This window comes from Aspergillus ibericus, assembly GCF_003184845.1.
Source record: "Aspergillus ibericus CBS 121593 unplaced genomic scaffold BO80scaffold_18, whole genome shotgun sequence".
In the NCBI taxonomy this organism is placed as follows: Eukaryota; Fungi; Ascomycota; class Eurotiomycetes; order Eurotiales; family Aspergillaceae; genus Aspergillus; species Aspergillus ibericus.
Window position 1 is genome coordinate 623,313 of NW_020292116.1, and position 17,838 is coordinate 641,150.

At 51.1% G+C, this 17,838-nt stretch overlaps 6 protein-coding genes and 1 non-coding gene across 7 annotated transcripts; 4 read left to right on the forward strand and 3 right to left on the reverse strand.

The window, feature by feature from the left end:
- Positions 1-596: 596 nt before the first annotated feature.
- Positions 597-5,879, forward strand: BO80DRAFT_406565 (putative ABC transporter). The gene is made up of 13 exons (XM_025717763.1): positions 597-2,277; positions 2,333-2,455; positions 2,500-2,598; positions 2,648-2,772; positions 2,821-2,868; positions 2,916-3,585; positions 3,637-3,714; positions 3,762-4,323; positions 4,372-4,623; positions 4,671-4,960; positions 5,026-5,479; positions 5,553-5,597; positions 5,658-5,879. The coding sequence occupies exons 1-13, from the start codon at positions 677-679 to the stop codon at positions 5,787-5,789; spliced, it is 4,479 nt and encodes a 1,492-aa protein (XP_025575732.1). The 5' UTR covers positions 597-676; the 3' UTR covers positions 5,790-5,879.
- Positions 5,880-6,227: 348 nt separating this feature from the next.
- On the reverse strand, positions 6,228-8,087 carry BO80DRAFT_474239 (uncharacterized protein; the record flags this gene model as incomplete). Its single annotated transcript, XM_025723185.1, has 2 exons — positions 6,228-7,407; positions 7,498-8,087. The coding sequence occupies 2 exons, from the start codon at positions 8,085-8,087 to the stop codon at positions 6,240-6,242; spliced, it is 1,758 nt and encodes a 585-aa protein (XP_025575733.1). The 3' UTR covers positions 6,228-6,239.
- A 709-nt stretch (positions 8,088-8,796) lies between these two features.
- BO80DRAFT_t143 lies at positions 8,797-8,868 on the forward strand. Its single transcript has one exon. It is a non-coding gene; the product is annotated as a tRNA-Glu (tRNA).
- A 748-nt stretch (positions 8,869-9,616) lies between these two features.
- On the forward strand, positions 9,617-10,393 carry BO80DRAFT_464653 (MARVEL domain-containing protein; the record flags this gene model as incomplete). Its single annotated transcript, XM_025722667.1, has 2 exons — positions 9,617-9,872; positions 9,927-10,393. The coding sequence occupies exons 1-2, from the start codon at positions 9,776-9,778 to the stop codon at positions 10,391-10,393; spliced, it is 564 nt and encodes a 187-aa protein (XP_025575734.1). The 5' UTR covers positions 9,617-9,775.
- A 1,909-nt stretch (positions 10,394-12,302) lies between these two features.
- Positions 12,303-12,968, reverse strand: BO80DRAFT_354842 (protein transporter TIM17; the record flags this gene model as incomplete). The annotated part of the gene is made up of 4 exons (XM_025715724.1): positions 12,303-12,344; positions 12,421-12,575; positions 12,629-12,827; positions 12,900-12,968. 4 exons carry the CDS (start codon positions 12,966-12,968, stop codon positions 12,303-12,305), a joined length of 465 nt encoding a protein of 154 aa, XP_025575735.1.
- A 583-nt stretch (positions 12,969-13,551) lies between these two features.
- Positions 13,552-16,117, reverse strand: BO80DRAFT_354779 (putative C6 transcription factor; the record flags this gene model as incomplete). Its single annotated transcript, XM_025715721.1, has 4 exons — positions 13,552-14,297; positions 14,364-15,265; positions 15,312-15,843; positions 15,898-16,117. 4 exons carry the CDS (start codon positions 16,115-16,117, stop codon positions 13,552-13,554), a joined length of 2,400 nt encoding a protein of 799 aa, XP_025575736.1.
- A 966-nt stretch (positions 16,118-17,083) lies between these two features.
- Positions 17,084-17,838, forward strand: maiA (maleylacetoacetate isomerase MaiA; the record flags this gene model as incomplete). The annotated part of the gene is made up of 1 exon (XM_025717764.1): positions 17,084-17,838. A coding segment is annotated over exon 1 (693 nt), but the record flags the coding sequence as incomplete, so codon positions are not given.

A 17,838-nucleotide genomic window follows, 5' to 3' on the forward strand; every position in this document is an offset into this window, starting at 1 on the left:
ACTCACAGCGACACTCAAGCAACCCCATCAGGAAGATTCAACAGATGTCTCAGCTGGGTTAACATGAGATTTATACAAGGGCCTGCTTACAAACCTTATCCAATCGACCCAGACTTTCTTCCCGGAGGTCGGGTAGTCTCATACCGGAGATATCCAAGGCAGGACAATAAAAGGCAGAACAGGTTCTTCTTTATGATTGCTTACTTCACTGATATCTGACCTCGGGACTGCATTCGGTCACCGATCGCCGATTCATAGATGATGACCTCACCATGATCCGCGGAAGCTATCTACTACATCACAGCAAGATCCACGGTTCAGCCAGGGTCTACCCCACGGCTTCCCTTGGATCCGCACCTGCCTCGCTAAGGGCTGGATGTTCATTCGATCCCTATGGTCGGCAACTCGGTCCTCACAATGCCCGAACCATACCTGATTCCGATTGTTGAAGCTTGAGGTCGGTGGTGAAGTTGCATCGGCCTTCACCAAGCTCCGATGCTCCCGGTGAATGTAGCGATAAGTGAGTCAGGCGCAAATAAGTTATTCTATTCCCTTGCGACCCTGCTAGGCTTTTTTTGTTTTCTTGTCTTGGTGTTCGAGTGTTCATCGGGTTTTTTTCCCGTTGTCCGTTTTGTTGATGCACGCTCTTAGCAACTAGCACTGCATCACATTCGACATGGATCCGGGGCGCTCTCCGCGCAGCGAGGCAAGCTTGATCTCCAAAGAAGGCAAATATTTACAGGGCTCTTCATCGGAGATGAGCTCAACCGCATCGCCTAGTTCGGGGTTGTCCAAAAAGAATTCCGCCATCCCTATGGAACAGCAAGTCTCGGACGAAGATGCCATCCAACAGGAACCGTCTCTTCAGAGAGAGCTCACAGAACAGGACATCGCTCGCGTCCTTTCTCAACGACGTAGCACTGGGTCTGCCTCTGGGGGCGGGGGAGCTGAAGATACGGCCCAGATAGCGAGACTGGTGTCTCGGATGTTCGGACAAGAAAGGAAGGCCAACACAGAAGAGGAAAAGACAAGACACCTTGGCGTGGTGTGGAAGAATTTGACTGTCAAAGGTGTTGGACTGGGGGCCGCCCTCCAACCCACGGTTACGGACATCGTCTTGGCCCTACCGAGGTTAATCAAAGGCATTCTGACAGGAGGAAGGAAGGGCACACCACTGCGGACCATCCTGGATGATTTCAATGGCTGTGTACGACCCGGGGAGATGCTGTTGGTCCTGGGTCGTCCAGGGTCCGGGTGCTCTACATTCTTAAAAGTAATCGGGAACCAACGATCGGGATACAAAAGCGTTGAAGGTGATGTTCGCTATGGAGGAGCAGATGCCGAAACCATGGCAGACAAATATCGGTCGGAAGTGTTGTACAATCCTGAAGACGACCTCCACTACCCAACGCTCACCGTTCGCGACACTCTGATGTTTGCTCTCAAAACAAGGACACCAGATAAATCAGCAAGACTGCCCGGTGAAAGCAGAAAGCACTACCAGGAGACATTCCTATCGACAATCGCCAAGCTGTTCTGGATAGAGCATGCACTTGGGACCAAGGTCGGCAACGAACTCATTCGTGGAGTTTCTGGAGGAGAAAAGAAGCGAGTGTCCATTGGCGAGGCTCTAATTACGAGGGCCAGCACTCAATGCTGGGACAATTCCACCAAAGGTCTCGATGCAAGTACGGCTTTGGAGTACGTGCAAAGCTTGAGGAGTTCAACCGACATGGCACATGCCTCCACACTGGTGGCTCTCTACCAAGCCTCGGAAAATCTCTACAATCTCTTCGACAAAGTCATCCTGATCGAGGACGGGAAATGTGCTTACTACGGACGCACTGAGAATGCAAAGGCCTACTTCGAGCGTCTGGGATTTGAGTGCCCTCCTCGATGGACAACGCCGGATTTCTTGACCTCCGTCAGTGACCCATTTGCACGGCGTGTCAAGCAAGGATGGGAAGACCGGGTTCCTCGTTCGGGTGAAGACTTTCAAAAAGCATATCAGAAGAGCGACATCTATAAGTCTGCCAAGGCAGATACTGATGACTTTGAAAGAGAAATTGAATCCCAGAAGGAGATGCGAGAACAAGCCAGGGAAAAGCTTGCAAAGCAAAACTACACCGTTTCGTTCTACAAGCAGGTCGTCATACTAACCCAACGGCAATTTCTCATTATGTATGGTGATAAGCAGACGCTGATTGGGAAATGGGCGATGCTCACGTTCCAGGCACTCATTATCGGAAGTCTCTTCTACAACCTACCCCCCACTAGGTCAGACCGATATGCCATGCGGACTCACACATGAGCGTGACTGACAGTATGATAGTGCCGGCGTCTTTACAAGAGGTGGTGTCATGTTCTACGTACTCTTGTTCAACGCTTTACTTGCCATGGCGGAGCTCACATCCCTCTTCTGGAGCCGACCTATTATGTTGAAACATAAGAGTTTGTAAGTCAGCAACTATCCGTTTCTAACATAGACTAACTCTTCAGCTCATTCTACCGTCCATCGGCATATGCTTTAGCGCAAGTGGCCGTCGATGCACCTATTGTATTCATTCAAGTCACCATTTTCGAGCTGATTGTATACTTGTATGCATTCCCTCAGCGCTGTGTTGATTCATGCTGACCACCACTTTAGCATGTCTAATCTTTCGAGGACCCCATCTCAATTCTTCATCAACTTTCTTTTCGTTTTCATACTTACCATGACAATGTACTCTTTCTTCCGGACTATCGGAGCACTGAGTGCGTCGCTTGACGTTGGTATGGCTACATCTTCGATTTTCTAGATACTAGCTGACTGTTACAAAGCCACACGTATAACCGGAGTTTCGGTTCAGGCACTGATAGTGTACACCGGTAAGATATACTCTTAAGTCACTGAGACACTTGTTTGACCGAAGCAGGCTACCTTATTCCCCCATGGAAGATGCATCCTTGGCTTAAATGGTTGATATGGATCAATCCGTTACAGTACGCTTTTGAAGCGATCATGTCAAACGAATTCTACAATCTAGACATTCAATGTGTCGCACCATCCATCTTCCCCGATGGCCCCAACGCGCAGCCTGGCAACCAAGTCTGTGCGATTCAAGGGAGCACTCCGGATCAGCTGGTTGTTCAAGGATCCAACTATATCAATTCTGCTTTCACGTACAGTCGATCACATCTGTGGCGAAATTTCGGCATTGTCATAGCTTGGTTTATCCTCTTCATGTCTTTGACAATGCTAGGAATGGAGCTTCAGAAGCCTAACAAGGGAGGCAGCACGGTTACTATCTTCAAAAAGGGCGAAGCGCCAAAGGCTATCGAGGAGGCTGTCAAACACAAGGAGCTTCCAGGAGATGTAGAAGCGGGAAGAATTGAGACAGGAACCAATAATGAGTTCCAAGAGAAGGATTCAGACAACTCCGGCAGTGATGTGCATGGGATCGCGCGAAGCACATCGATCTTTACCTGGCAGGGGGTGAACTACACGATTCCTTACAAGGGTGGGCAGAGAAAGCTACTACAGGACGTGCAAGGATATGTCAAGCCAGGTCGACTTACGGCACTGATGGGAGCTTCTGGGGCTGGGTGAGTATTCACAGCTAAAAGGGAACAAGCCAATGCTGATGTACCTATCAGAAAAACTACGCTTCTCAATACTTTGGCACAGAGGATCGATTTCGGGGTGATATCTGGGACCTTTCTTGTTGACGGGAAGTGAGCATCCCCTGAAGCTGCTTCATGGCAATCGCTTACATTCACAGACCTCTCCCGAAGAGCTTTCAGAGGGCGACCGGTTTTGCTGAGCAGATGGACATTCATGAGCCTACCGCAACTGTGAGGGAATCGCTCCAGTTTTCGGCACTCCTTCGTCAGCCGAAAGAAGTTTCTGTCCAAGAAAAGTATGACTACTGTGAAAAGATTATTGATCTGTTAGAGATGCGGCCAATTGCAGGGGCTATAGTCGGCTCTGGAGGCGCTGGTTTGAATGCAGAACAACGCAAACGACTTACAATTGCAGTGGAACTGGCAAGTAAGCCCCAGTTACTGCTTTTCCTAGATGAGCCGACATCTGGACTGGACTCTTTGGCCGCTTACAATATCGTACGATTTCTTCGACGCCTTGCCGACGCTGGACAGGCCATTCTGTGCACCATTCATCAGCCTTCTGCCGTTCTTTTCGAGCAGTTTGATGAGCTGCTGTTGTTGCAGAGCGGAGGAAGAGTTGTCTACAACAGTGAGCTCGGCACGGACTCGAAGAAGCTTATTGAGTACTTTGAGCAAAATGGAGCTAGAAAATGCTCCCCTCATGAGAATCCCGCAGAGGTACTCCACTATACAGTGATCCTCTTGACCAATGCTGACGGAAAGTAGTATATGCTCGAGGTTATCGGCGCTGGTAACCCAGACTACAAAGGGCAGGATTGGGGCGATGTCTGGGCCAGATCTGCGCAGCACAGGCAGCTGTCACAAGATATCGAGAATCTCATTCAGGAACGACGCAACAAGGAAGTCGAAGAAGGAAAGGATGACAATCGCGAGTATGCAATGCCCATCTGGGTGCAAGTCCTGACTGTTACCAAACGAAGTTTCATCGCGTACTGGCGAACACCCCCATACGTCATGGTAAGTGTCCAACACCTTTATCAGGCATGCACCTAACCTCTTGACAGGGCAAAGTCTTGCTCCACATATTCACTGGACTCTTCAATACGTTTACTTTCTGGCACCTAGGGAACAGTTACATCGACATGCAGTCGCGGATGTTCTCCATCTTCATGACACTCACAATAGCGCCACCTCTAATCCAGCAGCTGCAGCCACGATTTCTCCATTTCCGCGATCTGTATCAGTCGCGGGAAGCTAATTCCAAGATATACTCATGGGTTGCGTTTGTGGCGAGCGCCATTCTTCCAGAATTGCCATATTCGGTCGTTGCAGGATCCATCTACTTCAATTGCTGGTAAGTAGGATAGCAATCTGCACCCAGATCCAAATCCTTGTAGGAGATGAAATTAACCAATTCAGGTATTGGGGTGTCTGGTTCCCACGGGATTCATTCCGATCTGGCTTTATCTGGATGTTCCTCATGCTTTTCGAGCTGTTCTATGTCGGCCTCGGTCAATTTATTGCGGCCTTCTCACCAAACCCGCTCTTTGCATCTCTCCTCGTTCCGACTTTCTTCACGTTCGTCCTATCTTTCTGCGGTGTGGTCGTCCCATACAGCGGCCTGAATACTTTCTGGAGGTCCTGGATGTACTGGCTCACCCCGTTCCACTACCTTCTGGAAGGCTTCCTTGGTGTCGTTGTACATGATGTTCCCCTCCGCTGCGTCTCCAGGGAGGAATCCGAGTTCCGTCCCCCTTCCGGAATGACTTGTCAGGAGTACGCTGGATCCTACGCAAGCCAGGTGGGCGGATACGTCCAAGATGCAGGGAACGGTCTGTGTGCCTTTTGCCAATACTCCGTTGGCGATAACTTTGTATGTCCATCCCAGCTCGCTACATCAAACTCCTTAAGGGCTGCCATTCGGATACTAACACTGCTTTTTACAGGCTGCAAGTTTCAACGTGTTTTATTCGCACAAGTGGCGCAACTATGTAAGCTGAACCCCCCTCCTCTCAATCCTAAGCGAAATTCTCTAACCCGATCCTTCATAGGGCATATTCTGGGCCTATGTGATCTTCAACTTTATGGCCGTGTTCTTCTTCTCGTGGCTCTATCTCCATGGCATCAAGAACATGAAGCGAGGTCTCAGCGCACGAAAATCAGAGAAGGCTGCGAAGGAATGATCGGTTCATCTCATATGATTTCTCCTTACTATAATCTTGTTCCCCTCTCCCCTCTTAGACTGTATGACGGTTGCACGCAACTTCAGTATCATGTATTGTCGGCTTGAATGTACCTAATTCACATGAGTAATCCTAATGACCAGACCTATATCCATTCCAATTGAGGTTATAATGCTATAACTCCAGCAGCACACATCCCCACACAAAGAACCAGAGCCTCCACAAGAGCTTTTGGGCAGGGAAGGAAGGCCGATAGCTGTGAACATGCAATGCGGCAATGCTATGTTATATATTTACATCCAGCGAATGTATGATGCGGGGGTGCCCTATCCATCTGCACACGAGTCATACCCAACATGGGCTGAATCCCGACAGGACAGATTTGACCAGACATGCACGATACCGATGGTTTCATTCAAAAGCTAAGTCGAGACACGTCAATCATCATGATCACCCAGAACAAGAAGGCGGGGGCGTAGGACCTGCAGGATTGGCACTAGCGATGGAGGAGGCGATAGTGGAGGGGGCTTGCGTGGTCGTTGTCCAGGAGCTAGCAGTAGTACTACTACTCGGCGCACTGGCGGGGGTCTGATTCGTGGGAACGGAACTGGGGACGCCGTCCGGCGTGGTTCCGGCATGATGGTGGCCGTTCATCAGACGGGGTCGTTTGGCTTGTGGCCCTGCGTCGGGGCTCCGGGTGTGGTGGTGGTCGTGTGGGAGGTATGGGGAGGTTTGTTGGCTTGGGGGCGCGGAGGGGCCGCCACCGCTGGTGTTGGAGGGGGATGGGCCGGGGCTGAGTGCGGACGGGGGGTTTAGGGTCCTGGCGCGGGTGGTTGGGTCGGTGTCGCTGGTGGGGGGGTGTCTGGGTTCGGTGCTGCGGTAGTCATCCGGTGGGTTGCTGGCGTGGCCGATCCCGACCCCGATGCGACCCATGCCTCGGTCGTGCATGACGACTCGTTTCCATTTGGCGACGACGTTGTCGTAGTCCCAGCGTGAGGAGGTGGGGCTGATTTGGCTCTCCTTGGTGTCGAGTTCGCGGGCGACGTCCCGGGGGAGGGGGAGGGTGTCGGGAGGGAAGATTGCGAATTCCCTCGGCCATTGGCAGGAGCCGAGGCGCTCGACCTGCGCGCGAAGTTGGTTGGCCTCCTGTTGGACGCGCGCGAGTTGGTCGTCGAGCGACTTGCGCTTTTCCATTTCCCGTGCGAATGCGCGGGTGATTTCGAGTTGCCAGGCGTCTCTCCGGGCGTCTGCAGGCATGGAGACCCAATGTTTGAATGCCAGCTCTAGGTGTCGCAGACTGAGGTCTTCGTGTTGCTGCGCGCTCCGACCGATCATGGTCGAGTCCAGCCCGAGGCTGGGTCTTCCTGACTGGGAGCTGCTGTTGGACTCGGCGGTGCGCTGGTCGGATTGCCATTGATCGATCTTGGCGCGGAGCGCCTGTCGGACAATGTCGAGATGCTCGACTCCTGGAGGCTGGAGGGGGAATGACGAGGGAGACGGAAATGGGCTTGCTGCGAATAGACTGGGTGGGGGAGGCAGCAGCTGCAGGCAGAGGGAAGGGAACGTTTGCGCCTGGATGTCGAAGTCAAATGGGGAGAGCCTAGGGCGCATTCTGGAACTGTAGAGTAGATTATTGTCAGCATCTCTATTCAACATAGTCATCATGCTCCTAATTAGGCGCACAGTGAAATGCGAGGAATGTACATACGTTGCGGCTTTGATGTTGTCCAGCACCTCGCGCAAGGCCAGCTCCAACGCCCTCATGGTGTCTGGGTTATTTGATCCACCTCTTTCCGGATACGAAAGCGGACCAGCCCGTGACTGCGAAGGCGCAATGCGCGATTGAGACGAGCTATTCTCTTGCGACTGAGTCGGGTTGGGGATGTCATTGATCACTCCGGTCGCATGCCACGTGGGCGTGTTAAACATCATTCTATACGCGCCCTCGCGTGACTTGATCCCCGATTCGCCCGCACTGTACGTGTCCTGCTGGCCTTTGCTCGTCGCTCGCTCGGGGGTATCCCGTCTCCCAGAGGAGGTACGGGCCTGTCGCCGCGTGATTCCGCTCCGAATGCGCCGGATCTCCTCGACATCGTGAACGCCGTCTGGTTTTTTCTTGAAGAGGAACTGGTCCAGATGGCGACCGAGGGACGACGAGGTGAACGCTTGATGGCAATACTGGCATTTCCGATCCTTCAAGGCCGGGTTCTTCGACGCAGCCGAGGCGGCGTTGTTATCATCCCCACCAGCAGAGCCTTCGGGGGTGTCTGTCGGACGAGAAGATGCGCCTTCATCCATGTTTCACAGGGACGCGGGGTTTGGGCCAGGGAGACAGAGGGAGCAGTAGGTGACACTTGGAGGGACGCGTTCAATGGGAGAAGAAAGAAGGGAATTCACTGGAGTGCTGCAGCTCAATGCATGACCAGAAAGGGCCAAGATTGCAGCGTCAATGGGGGAGAGGAGAGGCAGTGGGAGGGTAGGACGTCGGGGACGCAACTGGAGCTGCAGATGGTCAGGTAAGGCAGAAGGGGAGACGGGGGGAAGAATTACACGAGGGAAAAGTGAGGAGAGAACGTGACGATCGAGCAAAGAAGCGCCAAGCTTCGGTCTGTGGGGATCTTGAGCCTCGCCTTCTTTGCTCCGACGCCGCCATTTGACAGCACCGGCCGTGACATTCAGGACCAGAATTTGGTCCAGAAGATCGATTACAACATTTTTGCAGTGCATCGGGGGAATGCAGGGTGTGCTGGATCGGGAAGCCATGATGTTCAATTCCAATGCCTGGTGCGGTCACTTGCATCCACAGGCATGTTGATTCGTTTGGCGATCAATATATCTTTTTCTCGATACAAGTAGGTCGTATACGTGAGATACAGAGACGATGTATAGTTATTGAAAAAGCAACAACAGTCATCAAGACTCGAAACAATGCTCCATCTGACGTTTCACCAGCAGATCATTTCTTTTGGCTTCTATACCACACTTGTGCTAGAGTCTTAAACAACAATCCGATATGGTGTAGTGGCTAACATCGCCGTCTCTCACACGGCAGCCGGGGGTTCGATTCCCCCTATCGGAGCTCATTTCTTTTGTTTTTTGTCCCTCCTCGGATGCATTGCTGATCTTGATCTCCGAGATCATGTTGAAGTTGTCATTGTTGATGATCACCTACTATATAGAATAAGAACAGGTGATGTACTGCTCAAGAACCGCTTTCTACATCCACTTCAGGTCTAAGTGTTATTTTAACTTATCCAATAGTCGAGAACATGAGTTTTGTATCAGAATATATATTCTCGGCTATGGCTGAGCAATTCGAAGTCATCCTGGAATACTCTCGAAGCAATTCTAGAAGAAAATGGCATTATCTTGAGTGCTCGTCGGGCTAGGTTGACTGATATCGGAGGATCCTCGTCTGGATAAAGGCCTAAGAGGTAAATAATTGAGGGTCCAGGCAACAATTGCTTTGAATGTAGGAGGCAGTGAGGCAGTGAGGAGCACGGCATCTCGAAACACGGAATCGTTCTTTTTCACATTTTCTGACCCAACAGCCTGATTAATTTCTTATCTGTTAAGGGGCAGCCTAATTCTCAGCACCTTCGGGAATGAAGAGGCAGCGTGATAGGATATCGACACAGCGCATCAAATATCTAGTCGGGCAAGTCACTTAGTGAGAGTGGGGGTACGAAGCGACCAATGAGGATGGGAAGAGGGGTGGATTCAGACGATCGACTCCGTCAATTACAGGGTTAGATACTCCGTACTCCATACTAGATGAAGCGCTGAGCTTAGTTGCTAACCTTCCTCTATAGCATACTGATTTTTCTTGGTCGTAAAGGATGTAGTGCTGATTGCAGAGCACGTAGTGCTGGGCCCTATAAAATCCAGGCCTCCCTGCTCTACGCTGCGTGTTCCTCTCTTCATCAGTCATCTCTCACTGGACCTGCCCATCACCTCCCAGACTCCATTACCAGATCCTACACATCATGACCATCAACATGGCCGAGAACAAGCCTCTCAACTACATCGTGCGAGGGCTCCAGCTAGTCTTTGCCCTCATCATCATAGGAACAGACGGCTACGGTTTGCTCCCCCCTTTTTTCATCAATCCGCCTCAGTACTAACCCCATTGTCCAGCTATTCACGTATATCATGGCCACAATGACTACGTCGACTCACCCGTCTTCGGCGGCGAAGCCACCCTTTACGCCGGCGTCCCTGCTGCATGGGGCTTCCTGCTATTCTGTGCCGGCTGGACAGTCCTGACTGTTATCTTCCACTCTGTCAAGCCCAGCTTCGCTAGCCGCCCGATGATCAGCTATATCGGTATTGCTACAGAGACCGTAGCTGTCCTATCATGGCTCGCCGGTTTCATTGCCGTGGCTATCAACGTTTTGACAACCGATGCCTGCTCGTCGGGACAGAATTCGTGCGCGGAGCTCAAGGCGGCAACGGCCTTTGGTGCGTTCGAATGGCTGCTGTTTATAGCTACTGCATCTATGACTGTTACGGCCTTCTTCAAGAACCGGAAACGGGTCAGCCCTTCACGGATCTCAGAACCAGCAGATGAGCCACGGAGTGAGTTAGGGGGAGAGAAGGAGTGATGTTGTTGTCTGAGAAGACTTGTTTACCGGTCTATATGCGTGTATTCTGTGAATGAAGTGGATGTTCTGCATAATGTTCTTCGGAATCATTGCGATTCTATCATGGATGGTGTAGCTTTCCCTGCAATACATGGCCTGGCATAGCGGATACCAACACGACGAATTCTCTTTGGATATATTGGTGGATGTGATTACTCCGCTCGGGCTATTTCAAGCTATGAATTGTTGAGATGGACATTTGCATTACATCCCTATTGTTAATGAAATTCATGTGAAATTTCCCTTGTCTTCTCAGCCCGGGAGGCGTTATTATTGATAGAATACACAATCAGTATATCAGACTATAATTGGTGGAAAAAGACACAAGAGAACCGAAGAATCAAGAATGCTGGACGATCTCACATACAGAACAGAGAAAAAAAAATACCTAGAATCATTACGGTAGAAAGCTTTTGTTTATCTTCTAAAATAGGGTGAAGTATATCCTAGTCGAACTATTACTATATCAGTAAAATCTCTGTTCCAGTTTCACATAGTATCATCATTTCAGAGAACTATCCCAGCCATAATATATCGTAATCAAAAGAGTATTGACCCTTGCTTTTTCGAGTCCTTCCCAATTAACAGACTTTAGTAGACCAGAGTATATCAGTATATACATGGTTTAAAAACTATCTACTAGTCACGCACAACACAACCAGAACAATCCAGGAACCAACAGAACACGCAATGCATACTTATGTATACTCATAAGTACACCAGAGCCTAGACAGCACTCACATAAACCCCCCTCCTCAAAAACAACAACTCCCGTATGAACAATCTATAGGAAACGTAGCCGTACAGTAATACTCCACACACCACTAGGCCTCATCAATAACCAATCAACAGAATCTATATATTCATGTTTCCTACCTCTACAGAGTATAGTAAGTTCAATGCCAGTATACCATGCCATGCCCACATATCTCATCCATGCCCATCGCGTAACAAACCATGAACAGCTGCCAGAGCCAATCCAATCTCTTGAGCAACCCAACCGGCTGCACCTGGGTGTATTTCCCCACACGACCATCGACATCATCCTGACTTGCTCCGCTTGCCACCGGACTATATCAAGTTCTTGTACGATTGCTATTATGTAACTTCGACCATGTCTCCACATGTACTATCAGTCTAACCTGATAGAACAAACCACAGTCTATGAGCAAGGTAGCATCATGTCATCTAACTAATTTCCATCTCCGTCACAGCTACAGACACTTCCCTCGTTACAATCCAAGTCTATCGTGGTTCGAGATAAACCTCCCTGACCCAAGGAACATCGAATACTTCGTATTCATTGATACATTCATTGGTAGATGGTCGGGACATGGCCGATCTCAATTGTAATCGGCATAGTCTCGGCATGGATTGAGTCTGGACCACGGATCCGGATGATGGATTGTGGCAACTGGCAAGGCTGGGATCGATCGATCGATGAGGGGGAGAGCTTATCGGGTGCGTCGGATATGTCAAACTCTCGTTCATCTCACCCATCTGTTTGTTTGAGAATCATAGGAATCGATGGGTACTATTATACCGTAAATTGCATGTTAATGTACAAGAAAATACATCTCTGGTAGAACCGAAGATGGGCGCCGAGACTTCTCTTTTTTCGCCTCCGGCAAAGCAGAAATACATGGGGATGCAAGGCTGTGCAGTCCAAAATCGCCGGCAAAACCCTTTTTCTCACAGACATTGAAGAGAAGGGATCGAAGCATGAATCGAAAACCTCTATACCATGCATCCTGAAATGATATGACCCAGCCCAACACCAGAGAAGAGAGACACGAGAGGAATATAAATAATATGGGCATATTGCTGACAACGGGGAAATCGTAGGTCTTAACGTGAAGCGATTGGTGAATTAAGCGATGGCCTTCTCGGGAGACGGAGGGGGAGGAGGAAGCTAATGGTGGCAAGTCAGTATCAATAAGCTTCAGCGGAGGCGTTGTCGCCCCGGAATGAAGGGGCAATGATCTCACCTCTAGTTTCGTGTTATCGGCCATCATTCTCTGGAAACCGATACCGACACCCTCAATCACACCCAGGAAGACAGCACACATGATGGCGGAGTTTCTGGCGGCCTTGACACCACCACGGACAGCCAAAGCACCACCAGTGAAGAAACCAGCAATGACTGAAACCGTTAGACAAACCAATAGTACCCTTGTAATGGGATGAGTAACATACTAGCATTGTAAGGATCCTCCTTCTTTCTGATACCCTTGATCGCACAGTCGAACGTCGAGAACATACCACCCCAAACACCAAAGTTACCACCGAGAACGGGCGCGCGAGCCTTGATAGCTGTGAGAGCACCTATCCGACGCTCTCCGTAGGGGCTGTTTCTGTAACCCTTCACACCGTGCCAGACAGCACCACCAATTGCCTATAGAGCAGAATGGATTTAGCTTGTGGCCCTGGGAACAAGTACAATTGAAAGTTGGAACCTGTGACGTACACCCATGCAGAAAGCACCACCGAAGTCGCTCAGGGCAACCCAGGGGCAGGGGTCTCTGGAGTGATCCATATCGAATCTGAAGGAAGGAGAAAGGACCGGAAAGGAAGTGTAAAGGTGAGCGGGGTCGTAGCTCGAGGAACTGGTGTCCTGGTCGAGCTGCACGGATCAAAGGAAGTGTAGGTCGAGGGAAGGCGATTCCAAGCTTATCCGGACGGCTGGCGAAACGCTGAGAAAGGAATATTGGATCGTCGGATGGTAAGCCTCAAAGGGCAATCGGGGGTGATGGAGAAGTCGACGTCGAAACGACAGGCTGGATGCTGTTTTAAAGCAGAGTCTGGGGTCGGGGACGGAGAAGACGGCGGATCGCGACAGTAAGTTTTTGGCTTTTTTCGCCCGGAAAACGTGACTTCGGACGGGGACGAGGTCACGTGCAGATAACCACCCGGAAAGTCCCATCCGTGCACCCAAACAGACGCCGCCCTGGTTTTCGTGGCTGTGGCAAAGCCTGGACGTCGGAATGACAGTAAAAATGAATCAGCAGGATATGCAGGTTAAAGTTTTCAGCCTTTGTTTGGCTTTGGGCATATGCATTTAGGATGGCTATTTTAATCCCAGAAGTGATCCGGCACCCCTGGTGTTGCTATCTACAATGCTATGATGGCAGATTCCAGATGAAGTTCAATGCTCCCCCTTCATAGGCCGGAAATTGCCCACCCGTACTGATCCCAAACGGCGCCATCGATGGGTCAAAGGGCAAGGAAAGCCAATCATCGGCGGCGACGCCATTTAATGATGGAATGAAACCCACCTCTGCCATGTGCTGCGACACAGGGACGTCCATTATCGGACCGTTGTCGTCATTCATGCTGTGCGAAGGTGCCATGGAGGGTTGCACTGTTGGTTTATAGCTATGCCTCGCCGACCGAGAAGAGGCGAATAAGTTGCGTCGTAAACGCGATACATGCATTTCTAGCAACGCAGCATATCGCGAGCTCAGATGAATATCATCGAGCGCGTTGGATTTCAGCGCCTGCACGCAGCGATCGAGGATGTCGAGTGATTCGCACAGCTTTGCAGGCCGGGTCCCTAAGCTCAGAGCTTTCATGAGGAATATAGAGGAGCTGGTGACTCGAAGGAATATCCGGACGGGAGAGAATCGCAGGGCCCCAGTTTCACCTAATTGGGTCACTTTTTGTAGGATCTGACAGCAGCCGTCAATTACTTCCTGGATATATTCATAGTCGATCGGGTCAATGCTGGTAGCCCGGACATCCTCTACATTGGGATCACTGTCCGCAACGGCACGCTCCACCACCGCTTGCATTCCAACTGAGTGTGTATAGACGCGGACAAAGTGGTATTCGATGAAGAGAATATCGAAAAAGTGTTTGCTTAGCACTGCAGCTTGTTAGTAAGACCAATAGAAGCGGCGAAGAGTTGATGGGGCTAAGAATCATGTCTTACCCTGTGGCCGGAGGTGTCCTTCTTTCCACCTGACGAGTAGTGTGCGGAAATGGTCCAACAGGTCGATATACCGTCCACTATGTAATTGTTGTCTTGCAAACGATACCGTAGGAAAGAACGTATCCGTAACCGACTTGGCCAGCTTGGTGAGATCCATCCAGGAATCCATAAACGCTAGCCATTCGTCTCCAGGCTGACTCGAAGCTCTATTTGCGTGTCGACTTGCAATAGCATGGTTCAGACTCTGTGGCATAAGCGATACACAGCCTATTCGCCAGGCAAGCTGGTTGATATATACGTATAACAACCGCTGCACCCGCTGTCTGCGGAGTTTTATCTGGTCATCAGATATGAATCCTTCATACACGGAAGAGTGGTCACATTTCTTTTCGTCCAGCTCAAAGATGCCCATTTCATGAGCTAGAGACAACGCCGAGCCGAGCAACATCCACGACATCTGATCTGATCTCTTGGCTGGCTCGATCATATCCTCGAGCCATCTATCAGCTGACGAGCCTTCCGATTCTTGGGGCTCTGGACCCAGCGCTATGTCCGCATCCCACCCGTCACTTTCGGGCGGAAAGTGGAGAGACCTGGGGTGCCACTCTGACATTAGCAAAAGGGCCTCAATAGTGCCGATACTCCTTATCCGAGTATGCGATGACTTCTCCTGCCCGAATATCAGCCGCACCACCAGCTGCTGGCAATGCTGCCAGAGTCGATGGTGAATGAAGAAGTTTCTGGAATCGCCGCCGGCCCCTGGCAGGACATGGTACCGCGATGACAGCATTAATATCGTACAGCAAAGGACAGGTTCACGTGTCACGAGCCAGCGGTGATTGCTATGATCCGCATAGAAGTTGGTCAAGATGGGAGATAGCGGTGTCATATTCTTGAAAAACCTGGACCTGTTAGTCACATCCGACAGCAGTTCAAGATCACACGAACAGATCAATAAAAGTGACGGCTTCTCTTGAAGTAAACCATCCCATTTTGACGAAGCGACAAGACTCCCAAACATCGAGTACCTCCTTCGAGACGAGGGAGAGCTTCACTGGACGCTTCGCCTTGGCCAAAGCCTCGGCAGCAAACATGAACTGCATCTGGTTCTCAGAGTTCTCCACGTCACTAGCATGTGCGGTAGAGGTTTGCGTATTTTGCGTCTGCGTTCCAGGCTCATTTGAACTATTCTCTTGGCTATGAACCGCGGCCGCCTCGAAGAGGATGTTCAGCGCATCATTCCCGGAGGAGACCACGGTGCGCATCATGGAGTTGGCCAATTTCGACGTGGAGTGACGGCGACCAGGACGTTCTTCAGGGATGTATGGCTGCGGCCTGGCAAAGTCATCGTGCCTGTCATCGTCGTGAACTGGACCATCGTCCACCACTTGGAGTACATCGTCTGGGACCTCCCTGCTGTGTCTAGTGTCCGACAGCCTTTGGCGTACTGCTGAAGGGGGCACAATATCTTCCGACGGACCTTCCAGTTGTCAGTCATCCTATTTGGTAGCCACAGAGGACATACGCCGCTCACCTCGCTTGCTACTCCTCTCCCAGGCCCTCTTCTCGCTGAACACGCACTCCCTCTGCTCTCTCCGACACTTTGCACATGGAGGCCCCACCGGAAGGCCGTCGGAGTCGGTACCTAGATCACATTTGGCCTTTCGTTGACGACAGGAGAGACAGGCCTTGTAGGTCCGCTGGTATGCGCGGTTCGAGACATCCCCGCTGCGGGACGGGCCCCTAACTTCCATTATTGTGAGAGAAGTGGCCCAACCAATTACATTGTCGTGATAAGATGGATCGTAATAGGAAGACCGGATATCTGGCGGTTGGCTAGAAAAACTAGATCCAGGCGGGTATCGAAGGTCCATTCGGAGCGCATATTGCAGGCGGCAGAAAAGGGGTGTGGGGAGCTCAAAATACCCGCTGGTTGCCGTGGCGGGAATCGAAATACCCGGACCCCTTGACCAGGCGGACAAAGAAATCGGACGCCTGACCTCGGTGAATCCGACTATTGGATGGCTCCAGTAGCCACATTTCCAATCGCATTATCAAGAATGAAATGGTGTCAGAAGCGGCAGGTTTATGCCCATGGTGTCATCGAGAGCTATCCCAAGGTCGCCAGCGACAGAATACTAGCTGCACATTATGTCATCGCTTGCACAAGCCGGCATCATCCTGGTAATCAGACATAAATCGAATGCGTCGCTGCTGCAGGGGGAGCGCCATGCAGATTTGGCTCTCGCGGACCAAGTTTGAAACCTGTCTAGAGCGGCTTTCGAACACACCAGCCGCTTCAGACAGGTTGCCTGACGTCAATCCATGGAACCAGTCGATCACTCGGGAACCGGGCGGTCCCCCAGAAATAGGACTGGTATTAAGCGGAGAATTAGATTCACATTATGCCATGAATATCCTTGTCTAGCTGATCATGTGGCTGGTGACCTCGGGAAGATGCGGCAACCCACGCAGGCTCTTGCTCGGATGCTACGGCAACGGAATTCTTCCGCATCTATACAGAACCACAACCATGACCATAACCACCACCTTATTACTCTCAGTCGTACCGTAAAGCATCACGCGCACGCAGGTACCGTACACTCCGCAGCGGGCCAGCCCTCCGCGTCCGCACTCCGCTCAGCCAGATACTTAGTACCGTAACCGTAGCCATATAACATACCTTGTTCAACCACATACCAACTCTATCAAACCAATCCCACCATCTCCATCACATATACATCCCAACCTCCAACCTCTACAATTTATACAAGCACTCAAAATGACCGACCTCCTAACCCTCCACACCTACTTCCGCTCCTCCTGCTCCGCGCGTCTCCGCATCGCCCTAAATCTAAAATCCCTCCCCTACACCTCCATCCCCATCAACCTCCTCAAAGACGAACAACACGACCCGCTCAACAAATCCCTAAACCCCTCCGCCAGCGTCCCTGTCCTCATCATCCAATCCTCATCCCCCAACCCATCGGACCCGTCCCACCAACAACAACAACAACAACCACCACCAATTATAATCCCCCAATCCCTCGCCGCCCTCGAATACCTCGAAGAAGCCTACCCCTCCTCCCACCCTCTCCTCCCACCCCCATCCTCCCCCGAAACCCGAGCCCTAGTCCGCACCCTCGTGAACATCATAGCCTGCGACGTGCAACCCGTCACGAACCTGCGAATCCTAAAGCGGGTCGCGAAGCTAGGCATGGATCGAACAACCTGGTCAAAGGAACTAGTGGAGGAGGGGTTTCGCGCGTATGAGGAGATTGTGAGGCAGTGTGCGGGGACGTATAGTGTGGGTGATTGCATTACGTTGGCGGATGTGTGTCTCGTGCCGGCGGTTTGGGGGGCCGAGAGGGTGGGGGTTGAGATGGGGGGGTTTCCGACTATTTTGAGGGTTTGGGGGAATTTGGAGGGCTTGGAGGCCGTGAGGAGGGCGCATTGGAGGAGGCAGGGGGATACG

Excerpts from the sequence above, each read along its gene's own strand:
- BO80DRAFT_406565 (XM_025717763.1), top strand. The coding sequence starts at position 677 with ATGGATCCGGGGCGCTCTCCGCGCAGCGAGGCAAGCTTGATCTCCAAA. Across the intron at positions 3,586-3,636 it reads ATGGGAGCTTCTGGGGCTGG|AAAAACTACGCTTCTCAATA; the intron begins GTGAGTATTCAC and ends TGTACCTATCAG. Across the intron at positions 5,480-5,552 it reads ACTCCGTTGGCGATAACTTT|GCTGCAAGTTTCAACGTGTT; the intron begins GTATGTCCATCC and ends TGCTTTTTACAG.